Genomic DNA, 18,516 nt, shown 5'->3' with positions numbered 1-18,516 from the left:
CTGCAATTGGCTGAGTCCTTACTCCTGCGATTGCGCTTGGAATTTTCTAAGCAACTGACATGAGACAACATCCATAACATAACCACGACATCGAGAACATCTTTACCTGTAGCTGCTTGTTCAACTTCCATCTCATGAATATCAGAGATATCATGGATATCTTCACTCACAATCATCAGACAATCTTCCTCGTCAGATCCTTCAAGACAATCTTTCTTACCATCACAAATAGCACTCTTTGGAATGCACTGATAGGGATTTCGACAAGCAACCTCATCGATGGGACAATCGTCATCCAAATGAGAGTATTCATTAAATGTATCTACATAAGCGACACGAGGGTAGTTTTCGTTATCGAATACAATTCCGTAAGGGTTGAATGGTGCTTCCGATGTTGGAGGACCTTCAGTTTTATCGTAGAAGTGCAACTTTATTGGTGGATAGCCGGGAGTGTGATCTTCCGAAGTGAGGGATGTTGATACTCCTGGGAATAGTAGGAATGGATATAGATTGAGTGATTAAAAGGATTTTGTGATATAAAGGACCACATCTTTGCATGCTGAAATATTCAAAATTTTAGGTTAGAGTAGATACCGAGTTTGCCAAAAATCAAAATTGAGCCATAAAATTTTCAGAAAAACCTTAACATTTTTTTGGTGGAACAGGTATTTGTTTGGTTTAGATCTGTGTTAAGATATCCTGAATAGGAAGACAGTAGAATAAGCAGGGTAGCAGGTACTCTGGGCTTTCTACATTGCGGTGCCAAAAAACCAGCAGATGCACTCAGAATCATCAACGGCACCAAACCCTACTCTATTCTCTTCCTCGCAGTTAACATTGACTAGTACTTTGGGAGTAAATGGAAGAGGACGAGTTAATACGAACTAAGGGTAGTCAGCGATGCCTGAGCCTGAGGTAGCAAACAGAATCTTAGATGGGAGAGGGGATCAGTGCAAAGGAGCGGCGTAAAAAACTGGGTTTTAACCAAACGTAATAAGGTTTCAACTGCGTTTTTGACCAAGCGTGGAGCAAGCTGATTTGAATCTAAAGGGTGTAGACGAAATTGTGGAACACATCCGCAGAATTTAAAGGTAGAGCTTTTGCTACAAATAAATAGGCCAACGTTCAGTACAGCAGCAGAACTACCCAAGCAGGCAAGGGCAGAACGTGGATTGACCTCAGGAATAATACTAACCGAGCGGGACTTATATTGGAGGTGCAACTAAAAGGACCTTTTCGGAACTTAGAATATGGTCATCTCATTAGAAAGTGGTAAAGGGATAGTGGCATATCAGAAATTTATGCATATTGTCACGGCAATCCTAGACATATAATTGGTACACCTTAATCAACACACGGTAGTAAAGGATTTGCATCCCAAACCATCTATCAAGGAGGATAATATATCTATTACCACCGAAATGCCTAACCACCTCAACGGATAACCATGGTAATAGCAAGCTATCGGTGATCCCAACGCATGGCACCCCGGACTTTTCGACGTCTATAGCATTGGCAAGGACGGATAACTAGTAAGAATAAAAGGAACTAACAAGCAAGCAGGACCCAAAATCTCATTCAAACCGGTGCACCAGGTGGGTTGATATCTTCGCAATTCTGGCAACCAAAAATCAACACCAATGGGAAGGCAACCTGGACACTGGGACAACGGCACCAAACCTCACCCTGGTCTATTGTGAAGAACAGTTCTACTGAAGAACAGCGAATGGAAGGCAGAGACCAGAAAAAGTGTCGGCAAACTAAAAATAGCTTGGAAAAATTAGGTCTCAGTTATGTAGTAGCCAAATGGGATCCGGACTATTTAAACCAAAGCCGAAAGTTGGAAAAACGATTTCAAATACTCAAAAAGGACGCAAGTTTTCAATAGCAGACGCTGAAAACATGAGTACTGGAAAAATATTTAATTGACAGTTTCTTCCAGGGCAAAGGCAACTCATCAGATGCTGCCTCATCTCTGCTTTGGGAGCAGGCGGAAATCGCACCATTTACACTATATAATCGCAAACACGACATGAGTGCGAATTATATTGAAGAGAAATCCGTGTTAAGTTCAAACCTAAACCAGGCCGAAGTGAATTTTTTGTTGAGGATACTGGGAGTCATAAGTCCGGACCGGACCACTTGGGAACTTACTTCCTCTATTTTGGTCAACGGATTCCCCGTTTTTGGGGTTTAACACCCAGGGGAGAGGTGAGGCAGGGTCTGATGAGCTGCCTCTGCCTTGGACAAAACCATCAGTCAAAATTTGTTTTGGAAACCTTGAATGTTTAACTCCAAAAAAGAGAAGTCCGTGGACCACAAAAGAGGAAATAAGTTACTTCCCAAGTGGCCCTGTCCGTCATCAAGTGAGTGCGGATTCATGACTCCCAGCATCCTCAACAAACAAAAAGTACTACAGATGAATCTGTAAAAGGAAAATGTCAACAAAGAAAATTAACTTGAACTCGAAAAGAAAGAAGCTTCGGGAACTTAAGGAGTGAAGGCAAGTATCCCGGCGTGAGCCAGCAGAGTTGACTGTTATAAACGGGCATTCCAACTGAAGTCGTTTCTGGAGCCAATGCTCATTCGTCAGGAGAAGTGAAAAATCGGGAACCTTACCGTCGAACGGATGTATAAGGGATGAGAAACCAATCACCGATGACAGGACTAGTTTTTGGCAGTCTCTGCGACGAAGGGCACACCCATGACATCAGGTGCGGATTCCGCTGAAGGTGTAAGTCTGAGGAGAATTTTTTTATGAAAACCTCTTCAAAATCCAAGACGTGACAATTTAGAATGTAAATAGAAAACATACCAATATTCATAACCAGGTTCAAAAAAGAATTTCAAGATGAAAACCAAAGAAATGCTTGAGGGTGTTACTCAGGAAGCTTCTCGAAAAGGTACTAAGGAAGCTAAGGATAAAAGATTGGGAGTTCTATGTAAGATATCTGAGCAACAATACTATTCGCAGAGAGTTTGCAAAAACTGTCGGATGAAGAGGATTAATGGAGGGAAAAATGCAAAGTTCACCAGGCTGACAAGAGTTACTTGCTGACATGATCATGCAGTTGTCGCCCCTCCTTAATGTATGGCCTATTCACTGCCACTTTAGCCTTCCGATCACAGTTCGTACAAGTTCCAATACGCCGACCAAATTCTTCGTTCGAGATAGTGTCAGCCCAGCGTACAGACAGGTGTTAACGAAAACTTAGATCTTGTGAGCAACAGTGTGGATGACCAAACAAATTATACTGGCCAAGGAAAGGGCGATATCTGTCCGCATGAAGAGAAGAAATAGAACATTCAGCAAAACTGAGGAGGATAAAGTATACCAACGTCTAAATACTTATGTCCTTCGCCTTAACATCGTTTTGGCAAACACCGGGGGATCAGACACATTTCGAAGGGAAGAAGTGGGTTCTATAATAGACAAATCATTCGCCATTGATACCGTAGATAAGGGTCTCCAATGGCGTGTTAGTGAGCAAGCATTACACACATAGCGACCATCAAAAAATTATCTCCCACATGAGGTGCGCTGTTCGGCCAAAGCAAGGGATAGCTCCAGACATAGGATGGACTTCCAAAAAGCTTGACAAATTATTGCTACAAGGTACAAATTTGGCAGGGAATGCAATGGATAAGGTTCTACAGATTCTGGAACGGATGCAAATGGCTTGTGACGCTTTCCTGCTGCGGCGGAGGGAATCACTGAGCGGAGGGAATCACTGGTGGAATGCTGACATCAATGAGTATACTAATGCATGCGTAGATGCGAGGAGACGATGTCAATGCCACAGAAACAGACTAGAATATAAGGTCCTACACTAAATAGACGAGGTTTGCCAGAGAAAGAACTGTCAACGGCTATCCCAAAGAGCAAAACCGTGCACATCAAGCAGCTCTGCAGGGAATCTCACTTTGATCCTAAGGTGGCGCATACAAGACAGTTATGGTATCAACCAACGCGCTGACCCAAGTAATGTCCTGTTTCCTCAAAATATTAACAACGGTTCAAATCAACCCGGATGAAGTACCAGAGATAAGCGACGAAGAAGCGACCAAAAAGATCAAACTCACCAAGCTCCCAGCTTAAATGGCATATTGGACACATCTCTCAAATTGGCAGTAGGGATAGGACCAAAAACTTTCGCACAAGTGTTTATTGCATGCTTGAAAGAAGATGTCCTCCCTCCACACTGGAAGAACTAGGAATTGATACTCATTCCGAAGCCGAACAAGCCACTAGGCGAGTCTTCGTCGTATAGGCCAACATGACCCCTAAATACCATCGACAAATTTTTCGAGCGAGTTATCTATAATGGATTACCCCCAATCGCGGAAGGGGAAGGCGGTTTAGCAGTTTGGATTCCTGGAAGATCGATGCTGTCAATTTCGTGAAAAATGTGGCTAAATCGGAAATTTAAGGAAATAAATGTTGTTGGACAACCTTCGACGTAAAAACCGCCGTTAAAGAGATAGAAAGAAATCATTGAGAAGCTTGTAAGGCTGGGCACTCTGAAGGACCTTACACGTATTCTTCTCGAGTTTTTGGTAGAAAGGCGATCAGATGAGGGTCTTAAAGAATACCGAACAACCTGTGGAGTATCACAAGGGTCAGTCCTCGGTCCTTTGTTTTTTGGAAGATAATGTATAACAGAGTGCTAACGTTGCGTCAAGCCGGTGGGCTCACCCTCACTGAATTCTCGGATGACATTAGAATTACAGTGGTAGTAAGCCATGTTGATGACGTCGAAATATAAACCAACGCCATTGAAGCAATCTGACAAATAAAGCCGAGGTTGGAAAATACTGGACTATCACTCGCAAGGCACAAAGCAGAACTAGAGCTGATCATCAAGAGCAGGAAGAATGCCTCTATGATGATTAAAGTCGGAGACCATTCCCAGCTTACTCTCAAATATCTCGGGGCGGTTTTTACGTTTACCGAACAAAATCCGACGACCCAACGTATATAATAGTTGGGATGATGCCTATTGATATCTTGGCAACTGAATTCCTGCGAATTCAGGAACCAAGCTATGAAACTGGCGAATCTAACGCCGTTCGGCAATAGTCAACGAGGACCCTATCACTGGTAGAATGGCAGAAAATATGGGACTAAAGAAAGAAAGCTTGCTGAACACATTGGTTGATACCGAACATCGAGACCTGGATTAAACCAAGGAATTGAAATGTAGGATTTGACTGGACTCAGTTTTCAGGCAGATATGATGACCATCGAAGATACTTCATAGTATAGTCATGATAATTCGCCGAACTGATGGAAATGTGTGCACCTAACGGAGGATGTGGAGCATGAACTCCTCGATTGCCCAAATTTCGCAGGATATAGAATAGAAATGGAAGCGATAGTCAATACCCACTTATCAGCGACAAACATCGTGGAGAACATGTTGAGGTTCGATTAAGGTGTGAAAAGAGCTGGAAGAAGCAATGAAGAATATCCACGGCGGGAGGAGCTTGGAAGGAAAAACGGGGGAGGGGCACCATCATGAATAACAATTAAATACTAATCCAGCCCTGCCACGTAATACCTTCTGGCGGTCCCCCGGGAGAGGGCTGGAGAAGAAAGTAGTTTTAGTTGGTCAAAATCCCACATAACCGCCCGGCAGAAGTGAACGCTAGCTTTGGAAGCCTTCCACCTGCCAAATAAAAAACACTCATGTTGCGAGGTCCTATCCTATAGTAGGTGTTTTTTTTTTACAAAGGAGGAACCGTAGTTCCAGCACTCAGACTTTTAGTTGGCCCATTGTGCTAACCCCTTTAGACAATCACAAACATCTATGGATATTCGAACCCCAGGCATGACGTCGAGATTGTGAAACTGACGCCTCAACCATCTCGGCCATCGCACCGTCGTAGTAAATGATAATACCACACGGTGACACAGAGGTATTTTCGAAAACTAGAATAAGATGGGCAGTCGGGACCTTTACACTATTGAAGCCACCAAGGTGGGGCTGATATTTTTCCAGGACTACTCCTACTTCTTCAAAGAGATCTAATTTTCTCCTGAAATTGGTAGCTTTCGGATATATACTAAAGGCAAGGAAGCGCTCAGTAGTGGTCTTTCTTCCGACAGAGGTTAAAAAATTGATACACCCAAAATTTTTCAGACCATTTTGTCCGACATCCTTTCTATTGCAGACAGTAGTGACAGCTACATTAAAACTAATGCTACAATACATAATTCCTCATATCCAGGACCATCTGAATACCGGACAGGAAAACCAGCCTAAGCTGTCCAGCGTCAATTGATAGCTGCACTACGTGGAGCGATAGACGAAAGACGATAGACGAAGAAACAAATCCTTAAAGGAGTCAACGACACCCTTGTCTTTTAGATAAACATCAATCTGGAAACAGGTTAATGAACGTGTCAAGAGATACGATACTCATGAAAATAATTTAGGATTTTCCCGAGATTATGCTAATTTGACCTCAAATGTCAAGTATGGCAGCAACCGAGGATCTGGAAGAACTAACCAATACTGAAACTAAGGTCCAGAGCTGTGCTGATGGGGATATCCTAAACCACAGAATTCAGCTGCGACTAAAGATTGACAGGTATTAAGGAAGGGAAAGTGGAACTGGACATTGATTCACCAAAGATCACCACAGTGCCTATCGCTAGGAAGCTAACGCCGAGGGCCGGTGGTGAAGCAAGAGACAATGGTTCACTATTTGGGAATCACTTTAGAGGAAAGGTTTTTCTGGAGATCCCGTGTCAACAACATAGCAACAAATTCATGTAAACTACAAACTAAAAACACGATTGGTGCAAATACCCTGCATTGAAAGATTGAGGCGTGTCAAGTGGATCCTCAAAATTGAAGGAAGGATCCTGGCGTAATATTGTATTCTCAGTTCAATGAACCATTCACGAATATATAATAGTTTCGGAACGAAACGATAACAGTGATCTTATCAAACTCTTTCGATATATCCTTGAATTTGGACTTGAATCCTTGGTATGACCGTTAGTCCTTAGTAGCTGATGTGGCTGAATGCTAACTTTGTTCCATTCCTTAATTCAGGTATGTGACCAGAAGCTGCAGATAGTGAAGTGGTTTTCAAGGTTAACCTTTGAGAATATGGGTTCAGAGAATGGCATACCTGATACCAGGACCCTCGCAACGTCACCCAATCCGCAGGGGTAAGGATGATCCAGCCTGCAAAGTCAATAAGGGCGATATCTATGGGAGACCTTTTCTCAGATGGAGCGATGGGGTAGGCCAGGATGCCAGACAGCTTTTGGGGATACGGAATTGGTGGACGTCGGTGTAAAACAGGGAGGTCTAGAGTGGATAGTGGGGCGTCCTTCTTCTTAAATTGGAATAAGGACAACTGGAGCCATTCAATAGGGGGAGAGAACGAGAGAGAAACGAGTTTAAAGCAAAATTTAGGGTCGACTAACTGACACCAAATCTACTACTTCCCATCTGTATGGGTCCCAATTGAAAACGTGGAGGATATGCTTATCCTTTCAAGTGTTCTGCTGCATATTCGATGGTAGCTCCTAAAAGATTCCTAGCATTAAAAATCCCCAATAGCCGCATGCCTTAAATTAAACGCTTTATTATCATCTTGGATCGATATTCAAGCAAAAAAGCGAATTCTGTTAAAAAGCATTGAGAATCGAGCCTGTAACTTTGGCACTTTTCGTGGTTATATTTTCAAGCCTTTGTACCCGATTACCTTAGGCAGATATAGTTTATTGCGTTATTCCATTAAAAAGGATCGTCAGAAAGCGGCAAAGCGGTAGCGATCATTTGAAGCTTATATTATAGCTGAACTTCCTCCGGTCTCTTTAAAAAAGCGTTAAACCCTTCCTGTTATCTGCAGGAAACTATCTGATTTCGGTTTCTTTGTTTGTTTGTTTTTTCAGTTCATGTGGGTTAATTTAGAGTATGCACATGCTCCTTGCCTTCTAAGCGTTAAATAATGGGATTATTCGACTGATAGTGTGTGGTTATATTATGCAGGGTCATGCGTCAGAACCGTTGGTTCGGCATTGATGAAATTATGAACATCTGATCAGGATCACTCTTTACCTGCTGGAGGCTCATCATAGTCTTCAGGACGATCTTGGTCAATGGGACAATTTTCCTCATCGGAATTGTCAGCACAATCGGTGTAATCATCGCATTTTCGTTCCAATGGGATACACTCTGATCCATCTTTACAAGCGAACTCATACTCCCGACAATTGAGCTCGTAATTTGGAACCTCCTGGTCGATATCGGTATCTGTTTGTGCCGTATCGATGTTCGTATCTGTAGGCTCTTCCTCCTCTCCACCATTGGGTTCCTGTGGTTCGGCTGGTATTTCTGGAGGTGCCACATCGTAGGGAGCTTCACTTGTAGTCTGGATTGGAGTTTGATCCCGTCCTTCATCGGTAGGGGGGTAGCCTTCATCTGGTGCACCTGTATCGTCTATTCCTGTTTCTATTGTTTTTCAACCCAATATCAAAGCCGAATCGGAGTAGATTCAAGTGAGAAATCAAGAAAAAATTGTAATATTTATAATGTATCTAGGACAGTGTGAAAAACTTATTGAGTACGCTCTGCTTAAGGGAGTGGGAAAGCTACTTCAAGAACTACTGAACTAATCCTTCGTCCTTTGAACCTTGCATTTGAGGAGTTTTCCCATCAAGCGTCCATAAATCTTACCTTCCAACGTCTCCAACTTGAACAACTCTTCACTCGGTACTGTATAGTCACCAATGTTGTGGTAATCTCTGATTTGGTTCAACAAAATTCTCCTGATATCCTCGGGATTGACATCAGTTTTGGTACGAATGTCAGCAGTGATCTTCTGTTTCAAATTGTCCAATTGCCTGAAAGTGTTGAGATCCTAAGGTTACCTATTTTTTTCGGGATTAATTTACAAATCTCTCTTACCCGATCTCAATGACTTCCACGTCGATATGCGTACCAGGCATTTCCCGTGCGAAAAGGTCCTGGATACCTTGAACAATGGAGCTTGCTACCTCATTGAACTTTCCGCTTCCACGGACGATGAACTCTGGATCAGAGGCTTCTTCGATGATGAATCTCAGTCGCACTAAAATTAAATGAAATTGGTGATACCATGGACAATTTGGAAGGATCATCCCGCTAGAGGGTTACTTTTGATTCAGGACTATTCTATTTGCAAATATGGCACAGTTCCAAACTATTTCGGAAACTTGAACACAAAGGAAAGAAAGGGTAGTTCGAATACCGCGCGGAGGAGCTACTAACCGTAATATATTGGTGGTTTCCTCATCTCTCGTGCGTAGATCAAATTATTTATAGAAAGGATACTCAGAACACGAAGTCATTATAGACGGAAACGTAGTACCGGCGGCTTTTGAGAGTGAGCAAGCGGACTCCTCGTCGTTGGTGTTCTTCAACTACAATGCCTTGGTGGTGGACATCTTGGCCATGGTGGCATCTAATGATACACGTGAATTTGACCTTACCGAAAACACCAATAACAGCGCCGAAGGAGGATAAACTGAAAGCAGATTGAAGGACGAGAAATGTGGTAAAACACCAACCGAATTTGCTCAAGAGGGGCGGCCGCAGAAGGTACTCCAAAAGCAAGAAAAAGGCCGTTTCAGGAATAACTCGTCAACTTTGAGATCTGCCAAAAACCTTAAAATATAAAGCACAGGCAAGGTCAATGAAAGCCAAAAGTCATAGAGAACAGAGTCTTGATACGGAGGAATTACCCTTCACCCAACATGGGGGAAAACATTTAAGTTGTCCGAGCCAACAGAATATAGTCCTCTACAACAGAACCCAGAAGGAAGAAAGGAAAGGAATTCCGACGAGGAGCCGAAGCTAACCGTCTCAACAGTGTCATAAGAGGGGGGGGGGGAATCCTCTAGGGAATCAACAGGCGCCAAAGAGACAAAAAAATGCATACAGGTAGTTACCAAAAACGGAACTAAAAATTCAGAAGGGGAAAAGGATATGACCCAAGGAGGAACGTCTGCTAAACCCAAGGGGACCGAACTGAATTCGGCCTAAAAGACTGATCCTAGCCAAGATAAAACTGACTTCGACTCCAACCTGAAAGATCCGAGCAGAAATGTCAATAGGATCCGAGGAACCCAGGAAGGAAATTTCAGCATTGATGCGTACCCAAAAGTATGAGCAGGTACCTCAATGAAGTGAGAAACCTGCATTGCATTGAAGGAACACTTCAAGTTGAAGGACCTTACGAGGGAGTCTATCGTATAAGTTTACGAGAAGCCTACGGTGGATCTCAAGTGGCCATAACCATCATTACCAGTGAATGCGGTGCAGAAATTATTAGCAGCCGGGTCCGGGAAAAAAGGACCTTGTTGCCAAAGACTGCAATAAGGACCAAATCCCTATTGTGTGACACAGGAATGGGACGGGATAATCGGCATTTTTCGGTAGTGGTCAAATGCCTGAAATTTCAGCAGGGGTTGACAGCATTGAAAAAAATGAGATCATGGTGCCACGGTAGGCATGGGTCACAGATTCGTCCGCAATTTATCATAAAGCAAGCAGCATTATGTGGGCGAAAATATATTGTGTATATGTGTTTAGCCTAAACACCACCAACACCCTCCCCCCCCCCCCACCCCCTTCCAAACCTGAAACTGTTTGAATCCGAGGAAATACTTGAGAATCTTGTTTTCAGAGCAATGAACGAAGTCCAAAGGATATTGCCAGTGATTTCAATAATGGGGCATTCGTGTGAGGTAGCAGAGAATCAAATCAAAAGGGGCCGGGAAATGCTTGGCATTCTTGTTCTGGAAGTAAAAGGACGAAGTCCAAAGGGGATGATTTTTTGTGACTTCAACGCTTAAGGCCCCGGGTTGGTTAGCAGAGAAGCAAACGCAAGGGAACGCAGTCTATTTGAAGCTTTTGGGGAGCTGAATATAATTTTGGCCAACAAAGGTAATGTAAAAGCCTTCTGGAAATGGAATCTGGCTTGGCTATAGAGTTGATTTTTGTCAGCCCTACGTCGGTGCGTGATATTTCTTAGCGCGCCAGAGAGGACTGTACCCACAGCGAACTTCTCCTTCTTCGCCGAACCAAGAACCTACATGCCCAAAACGTAGGAGGACGTCAATCTGGTCCGTAAAAAACTTTGAATGAATAGACGTTTAAAAATGTGTGGTTAGACCAACTGCGTCCATACGGAAAGAGATCCCCACGTCACAAGCACATTCCCCAGCAGAAAAACCTGCTACTGGTAGGATAGCTGAGCCACATGAATGACTCAGAAGGTGGTAGGTTGGATCAATCATGGACGAAAAGAGCAGGTCTATAAAGAAGCACGAAAGAACCTCAAGCTGGCGATACAGCGAAGCAAAAGTAAATACTTTAAAGGGCAATGCTCTGAGATTCTCAGAAATCCGTAAGGGAGCGCGTATGAAATTTTGACAGGACGACTCAGAGGGCGTTCATTTCTGCAGATTTCGTGTCCTACCCTTGTTGGAAATCATCCAGGATTTATTCCCTGAACAGATTGACAACTCCCAGCGGCCTCTGCATACGACGACAGTTCGCCAAGCACCAGAGATGAACTGCTAGAACTCTGGGGCCTTTGAGTTCACACGTTTCCCAGGCTCTATGCATCTGTAATAACTCCAAGAAGTCTGTCTTAAGGTGGTGATACAATTGCATCTTGACTGTGTGCTGATATATCGCGGCAGCAACTACAATCACTTGTCTATGTTGACGCAGTTGCAACTGTCAGATTATACGGTCAGACAATTCGCTTTCACGTTAGTGGTTCGAGCGACCGAAAAAGTCCATCATGGAAAATTCGTCTGGAAAGTAGACATGACTCCTTACGGAAGGACATTGCTAGACTGACTCAAATCAGCACTAGCAATGCTAGTAGACGAGTGAAAAATAAAGTGCAGGCTGGTTTACCAGAACTATTTCATCCCCAGTTGAAATTCTGGACACACTAAAGCAGAAAGTTTCTGTGGTATGCAGTCGGTTGCGACGGTATTCAGAAAGTCACTCCAGAATGGAACGTACGCGTGAAATGAGCGGAGCTTTTCCAAATCACTCAAAGAAACCCCCCCCCCGTAACAGAAGTGAAACAATATTGGGGCAAACGTAGAGGGCTACCCACCCACCATGCTTAGTGGATTACCGCTGATGCCACTATGCCGAGCATGAATTTTATGGATGTTACCGAAGAGAATGGTCCACAATGCATAAACCGGAGGGGCCCTGTCTGGATCGGGTGCAGAATTTGTGGTACAAATGGTTCACCAGTCTGCACAGTCGGTTAGCACATAGCATAAATCAGGTCATTAACAGGCTTGAGGAATTACCATCCTTCCTTACAGCGGGGATTTTCTGCGTTATCTCGGAGAAGGACACGCGACTACGTGGTACCCCCTTATTCAGCTGAGAACGTTACATGATCATGGATAGATGGATAAATAACTTGTGCCGATTCGGGTTTTGTAATTCCGTACTGTGACCTTCCTGGCTCATTACACGTCCTACCCCTCATTGCAAGTGCATTCACTTTTTCAAAGCCTGGTTTTACCTTTATGTCCTGCCCCTCAGATGAACGTAACGAATCCGCGAGGGACTCATCTGAAGGAAGGAAGAAATTGGGTTAACCCTCCGAGAATATATGTCCTAGGAGAATTCTTAGGGAATTTGTCCGCGGCCCAGTTTTTGGTCTTGTGGAAATTTCATGGTGGTTGGGGCCTGCACCAAAATAAGCCAGTACCGCAATCTTGAAATCAATCCGTGTCCGAAAAGGGGCAGTGATACTATGCCTACAGTGAGAGTAGTCACTTTAAACCCCCAAGACCTTCATGCCTGTGTGCCGCAGAGTGACATATGCCATTTAGTTAAAGTCTGTATGATGTCAGCCTCGCGACTTTCTTCATCACAAGATTATAAGGCGACAGTTGCAACTGCACCTCCATCCCAATGGTAGACGTAGTCTTCATGGCACAGGTAATGTAGAGGAAGAGAGTCATCATTAGCTTCCTTCCAGCCTACATTTGGCCACCATAGTAGAGCTCTATAAAAGAGCAGGAACCTGGACACAATTGGAGTATACCCACAGCTCTTCTTGCAGCAAAGAGCATCCGCCTGTCCTTTATTATTATCACATGTGATAAGCGAAAGGGGCTGGCTGGTCGTTGTCTTATCGATCCTTCAGAATGAAATGTTGAGGGGAGGGAGGAGAGAAAAACACTCGCTTAAGAGGTCCTACAGGGGGCAGGGGGCAGAACTTAGCTATTCTCATCGATAGCCAAGCAGCGATCAAAGCACTCAGGTCCAACCAGGTGAACTCTAAACTGGTATGGGAATGCCTTGAGAGACTGAATACACTCGGCTCGTCCAACAAGGTCTGGATACTTTGGGTTCCAGGCCTTGCTGGGTTGGAAGGCAACGAGGCAGCGGACGAACTAGCCAAGAAGGGAGCAGGGACGCCTTTACACGGGCCAGAAACCTTCTGTGGAATCGGAAACGGTTTCATGGCTAGGAATCGAAAAAATGAAGAAAAACGGTTGAGGGAACTATATTAGGCGGGCCTACCAGGGATGGAGCAGTCCAGGGTGCTTATTGGGGGATACGAACCCATGCGCACAAAGGATTGCTTAAACCTCACCAAAAATAACCTCCGAATCATAGTGGAAATTCTCACTGGTCATTGTCGGCTAAACTATCACCTAGGGAAGCTAGGTATATCTACGGACATTGCCTGCAGGTTTTGTGAGGAGGATCACGAAACCTCTATACATGTCCTGGGACAGTGTCCGGCACTTGTGGAAAGTAGGTCGAGACATCGGGGAGAACACTTAATACCAGATGCAAAGCTGAAACATCTGAAAGTGGGGAACATACTAAAGTTCCTAACGATTACAGGCCTGCTTGAGATACAATGATCAATAGATACACTATAACCAGTAAAAGGGGCACAATAGTTCTTTAAGGACGCGGTGCGACTTTCCTTTAACAGAATAATAATAAGAGGTCCTTTGATGAGATGATCAAGTAGCACTTACAATAACAAATGGGAGAGTCCCAAACAGATTTGAGAGAGGTATGAATTACTGTAGAGGCTGAGTTTTCAGAGAAAGATTAGGGATATCTGATGGGCAGCTTACTTATATGATGGCGCAAGCTGGTTAGCGAGGATTTGTCCAAGCTACCGTTAGGGTTGAGCTTCTGGAGTCGCTGTGGTTGTAGCGACTTCCGGAAAGCATTCAAGTCATTTGGGTCTATGTGAACTGTGGATCGTTGGAGGTATTAACAAACACTGCTGACGAAATCTACGAAGTTCACGCGCACCCCGTATCTTTGCAGACAAAGCAAAAAAATGTGTCAGCCCGTGTCCGTTCGCGGCTGCAAAAAACTAAACTCGTTGGGAGCTCCGGTCACGGTGACCCAGAACGCAGCTCCACGTCGCTTAACAACGCAAGGGAAGCGGTGGCAGGCAAGATTAAAATCGTCCCCGCCATTCTTCGACGAGGACTACCACCCCCAAGGACCTGGATGTCTGCACACATGTCTTAGTTCGCGTTAATGCTTCCCGGAAGCCCTTGTAACCACCATATGAGGGTCTATATGAAGTGCTGAACAGAGGAGCAGCACTTATTTAGGCTAGATGTCAACGGCAGGCCCAAGAACGTTTCCGTGTCCAGTTTAAAGACTTTTGTGTATGGGCATGAGGTTTCGGGGAGAAAAAGTGCACGGCGGGTGGGATTTGATCTGTGCCTCTAAAATTGACGGGCCAGGAGTCGGGTTTGTCGCTGAAGAACAGTATCAGCTGGGGGTGAGGTAGCGTGGAGGTGATTAGCTGGTTAGCTGATTCGTAAGCTTACCTACGGCTGAGGTTAACTTAGGGATATTGTAGGGAGTTCCAAGATTTCTACTGGAGGGTGGGAGTAATTTTCTTGCATTAATAGTCGGCTCCATTAAAGCCTTATGATAGTTTTCTTATTAGAGTGCCCCTTGCAAGTCAATGCCCGCCGCGTTCTCTGCTCCTTCGTGAACCAAAACAATGGTTTCCCAAAGTTCCTTTCAATATTCAGAATAAATTTCAGTTAATCTATTAGTTTTCTCCTCCGATGTCTCTTTGTTTCAAGAGCTTTGATCTCTCTTCAGGGTCCTAATGGTTGATACCACATGCCCAGCATAATTGTTTGTGGCAACCATATAGGGTTTAGTAGGTCCGGTTGGCTCAGAAGTTACTGTAGTGGGCTGTGGTAGCAGAAGGTCGTGGTTCAAATGTCAATGGTCGCAAAGGAATAGATGGTCGGATACTAGTTGACTTAGTTGTGAATGAGTACCTGAGTCATATCAGGTGAGCGAAATGCTGACCACGTTGCCTCCCATAGTGTGCTTATAGTGTACTGTTACGGTCTTGAATAAAGTGCTCTAACACGCCTGAAGGTCTTGATTAAAGTGGATTGTCACCCCAATGATTATTATACGTGATAGGGTAGGGAAACATGTGGGGGTAGGTAGGTATCATTGGCCGCTCCGAGGAGCCCAATTAGCGCTTTGGTGCGTCGTTTTGATGCCACAAACTCCTAAGACCGTGACTGTTGTTATGGGAGCAGGGAGGCCGAGTCGACTCGGTTCGGATCTTCAGAGCCAGCCCGTAGCATTCACGAAGGAAAGCAGCTCTCCGACCCTGCAGCTAGAAATCTCTCTGAGATTCCCAAAGAATGGTTTATCCAGAGTCCGTAGCCTGACTCTAGCCAGAGCTGGGCAGTCGCAGAGAAAGTGCATGAGGGCTTCCCTTCTTTCTCTGCAGCTTCGGTAATGCGAGTTGTAGGGTATGCCGAGCCTAGCGGCATGGTTCCCTATGGGCCTGTGCCCCGTGCAGACCGCCGAAATCTTGAATGCATTTGCACGCGTCTGGCACAGGAGCTCTCGTGATCGGGCTGTGTTATAAGCGGGCCAAATTCTCCTTGACTTGGCACAGCTTATAAGACTTCGCCATCTCAGGCCCGCGGCTGCTAGGTAGTGCGAGTAGACTCGGGCCCCGACAGCTGCCAGCGGAAATGAGTACCTGAATCAAATCAGGCGAGCGAAATGCTGACCATGTTGCCCTCTCCAGAATAAGGAGCCCTTGGACTAAGGAAAAGTGGAAGAAAGTTCCTTACAACGCAGAAACTCGCCCAGGATTTCTTCAATTTTCAACCATAAAAGGACTAGGTTACGCTAGATCTAAGTTTGATATTCATACCAGTGGATACAAGGTCTATCGCTCTCCATCGCCATCATAATCGAGACATGGAGAGGAAAATTGGGAGGGAGAGGTCTGTTGTGTTCAAGTTTCACCGTTGGCTGTAATGATAATTGGAAAAAAAATTATTGCCTTTGATAAAAACTTACACAATTGCTCTTCAAGCGCTCCATTTCCTGATCCTGCAGCAAAATCGTCCTCATCGTCTGTAGGATAGACATCCCATTGTCGTTTGGGCCGTCCATCTTTTTTGGGCAACCTCCTCAGAGACTTTTTCAACAATTTCTCAGCTTTCTTCGCTTTCTTGCCGCCTTTCTTGCCTTTACCATGTTTCTTGCCATTTCGTTCTGTTTTCCTGACTTTTCGTGGTTTTGCTGCTTCCTCATGACCCAGCAATCGGCTTACTTCGCGCTTCAACCGTCGTACGCCATTAGTTAGCCAATTACCTGCATTGTCGGCCGCAACTTCATTCTCGGCGGGATTGTCGAGCGGGTTTTCATCGGGTTCATTGTCATCATCATCATCTGCTAGTTCCACATTTGCGTCTTCGCTAGAGTCATCGTCCATGAGAGCGACTCGCGGCGAATTCACGAGAGCATCGCTAGCGACCGGTTGGAGCATTTCTTCCACGGAGATGTCATCGAAAAGAGCTTTCGCCGGTTCGGAGAGAAGCAGCGATTTCGCTCTGTTTGTGGATTGACCGTCATCGAAAACGATGTCGCTGTCTTCGTTTGTGTTCTAAAATGAGAAAGAAAAGTTTTTGATTAAGTTCGGTTTGAGAATTAGATGGATGTGGAAAGTGAATTGTGGAACATTTTGGTGGTGGTATAAACAGATGAAGACTGGTCGCCGCACCATTCAGACGTTTGCATTGCAAGAATGGTTTCCGGTTTAAAACAAAAGACTTTCATAAACTTTTAACTTCCAATTCGATGGAAGACAACCAAACGGCCGACTGATACAAAGATGGTTTGATACGCTAGATGGTGATTTGACAGCTTCTCGACTTCAACTACATTAGGCCTGGACTGGAACAAATGGTGCAATCGATCAAGGAGACTGAAGAAGAGGAGTATCTCTGGACATTCTAACAGATATTTTCGAAGCGATATATGCTGACCTAAAGTGTCACGTGTTGTATGGAAGTAAGGTCATTGAGAATTTTGAAGCCCGCTGTATTCTGTCTCCGATGTTTCTTCTTCTGTCACCTCTTCAGTGACATTTCGTGCTACTTTGGTCCAAGGACACATAGAAGTTCAATGACTTTGACTAGACTAAACTAGACAATGGATTGGAAACATAATTTAATTAATATGAAAGCAAAGATGATACCCCGCCGAGTGTCCATCTCCTACCTTTTGTTCGACCGAACATACCTTAATGTTTTAAGAATTGAGGTATAACATATAATCATGCAAATAAAAAATAGGAAAAATGTTATGTCCAATACCTTTTACAGCAATGACTTGATGAGTTCAACTACGCGTTGTTCAACTCAACATTTGGGCTAAATTTTCCCAGTTTTATTTCCAGAGCAAAACTACCTAAAGGTTTTCAGCTCGAAAGGGTTTTTTTGCAATGTGGGTCTACAGTTTTGCCAAAGTAGCATCATCAGGACTGACAAAATGTGCTGGGAAAAAGGGTAAGCCCTTCAATACTTAGGAAGGAAATTTAATAGTGGAAGGGCCCGCATAATTTTCACGACGGGCATGGTCTCTCCACATAGTTTCCACTGAGGGCCTGGATTTTCTCCTTCGACTGCTCTGAGCGTTCTAATCCCTTTTTGCCACTTAAACTCTGGTGGCAAAGCTTGACTGCGAGCGCAATTGTGGTCAATATCTTTCTCCTCATCAAATTGGAGCTTTCGCCTGGTTGGATTTCGGCCGAAAGCAAATCCGCATAAATATATACGAATTGGGAGGCACAAAGGCGCTAGAAACAAGCCCACAATGCTATAAAATTGCCAACGCAAAAGATACCCCAAAGATGCTCCCAAAATGAGCCAACCATGTAGAAGGAGAGAGAACATTTTTTAAGGCGTAGGTTCAGTTTCAAGCAACGGGCAAGTGTCGTCAATATCCAACGATCGTAGCGCCATAGTAGCGAAAAATTTGGCTGTGGTATCTGGTATTACCAGTATGACTCTTAATTCAATAACGAGGTTACTCATGTTCAGCAAATAGAGGCGTTTGGTATGACAATAGAACTACACCTCCAATGCATGCAGGTTAAAGGCAGGTCACGAGATGCCCCGCCGAAATGTCTTTTGAGGGAAAT

General features: G+C 44.3%; 1 protein-coding gene across 2 annotated transcripts in view; it reads right to left on the bottom strand.

Annotated features, from left to right (window-relative positions):
- Positions 1–18,516, bottom strand: part of LOC119655312 (basement membrane-specific heparan sulfate proteoglycan core protein) — a 604,263-nt gene that overhangs the window by 430,600 nt on the left and 155,147 nt on the right. For both annotated transcript variants that reach the window (XM_038061144.1, XM_038061145.1), the window contains exons 3-7: positions 16,389–16,977; positions 8,931–9,093; positions 8,700–8,866; positions 8,082–8,474; positions 107–484 (exon numbers count right to left, since the gene is read on the bottom strand). In XM_038061144.1, the coding sequence (XP_037917072.1) occupies positions 107–484; positions 8,082–8,474; positions 8,700–8,866; positions 8,931–9,093; positions 16,389–16,977 (1,690 nt within the window). The remainder of the gene's footprint in view (positions 1–106; positions 485–8,081; positions 8,475–8,699; positions 8,867–8,930; positions 9,094–16,388; positions 16,978–18,516) is intronic.

This window comes from Hermetia illucens, chromosome 4 (genome assembly GCF_905115235.1).
Source record: "Hermetia illucens chromosome 4, iHerIll2.2.curated.20191125, whole genome shotgun sequence".
In the NCBI taxonomy this organism is placed as follows: domain Eukaryota; kingdom Metazoa; phylum Arthropoda; class Insecta; order Diptera; family Stratiomyidae; genus Hermetia; species Hermetia illucens.
The sequence above is the reverse complement of the archived record's forward strand: the minus strand, read 5'-3'. Positions and strand labels throughout refer to the sequence as shown.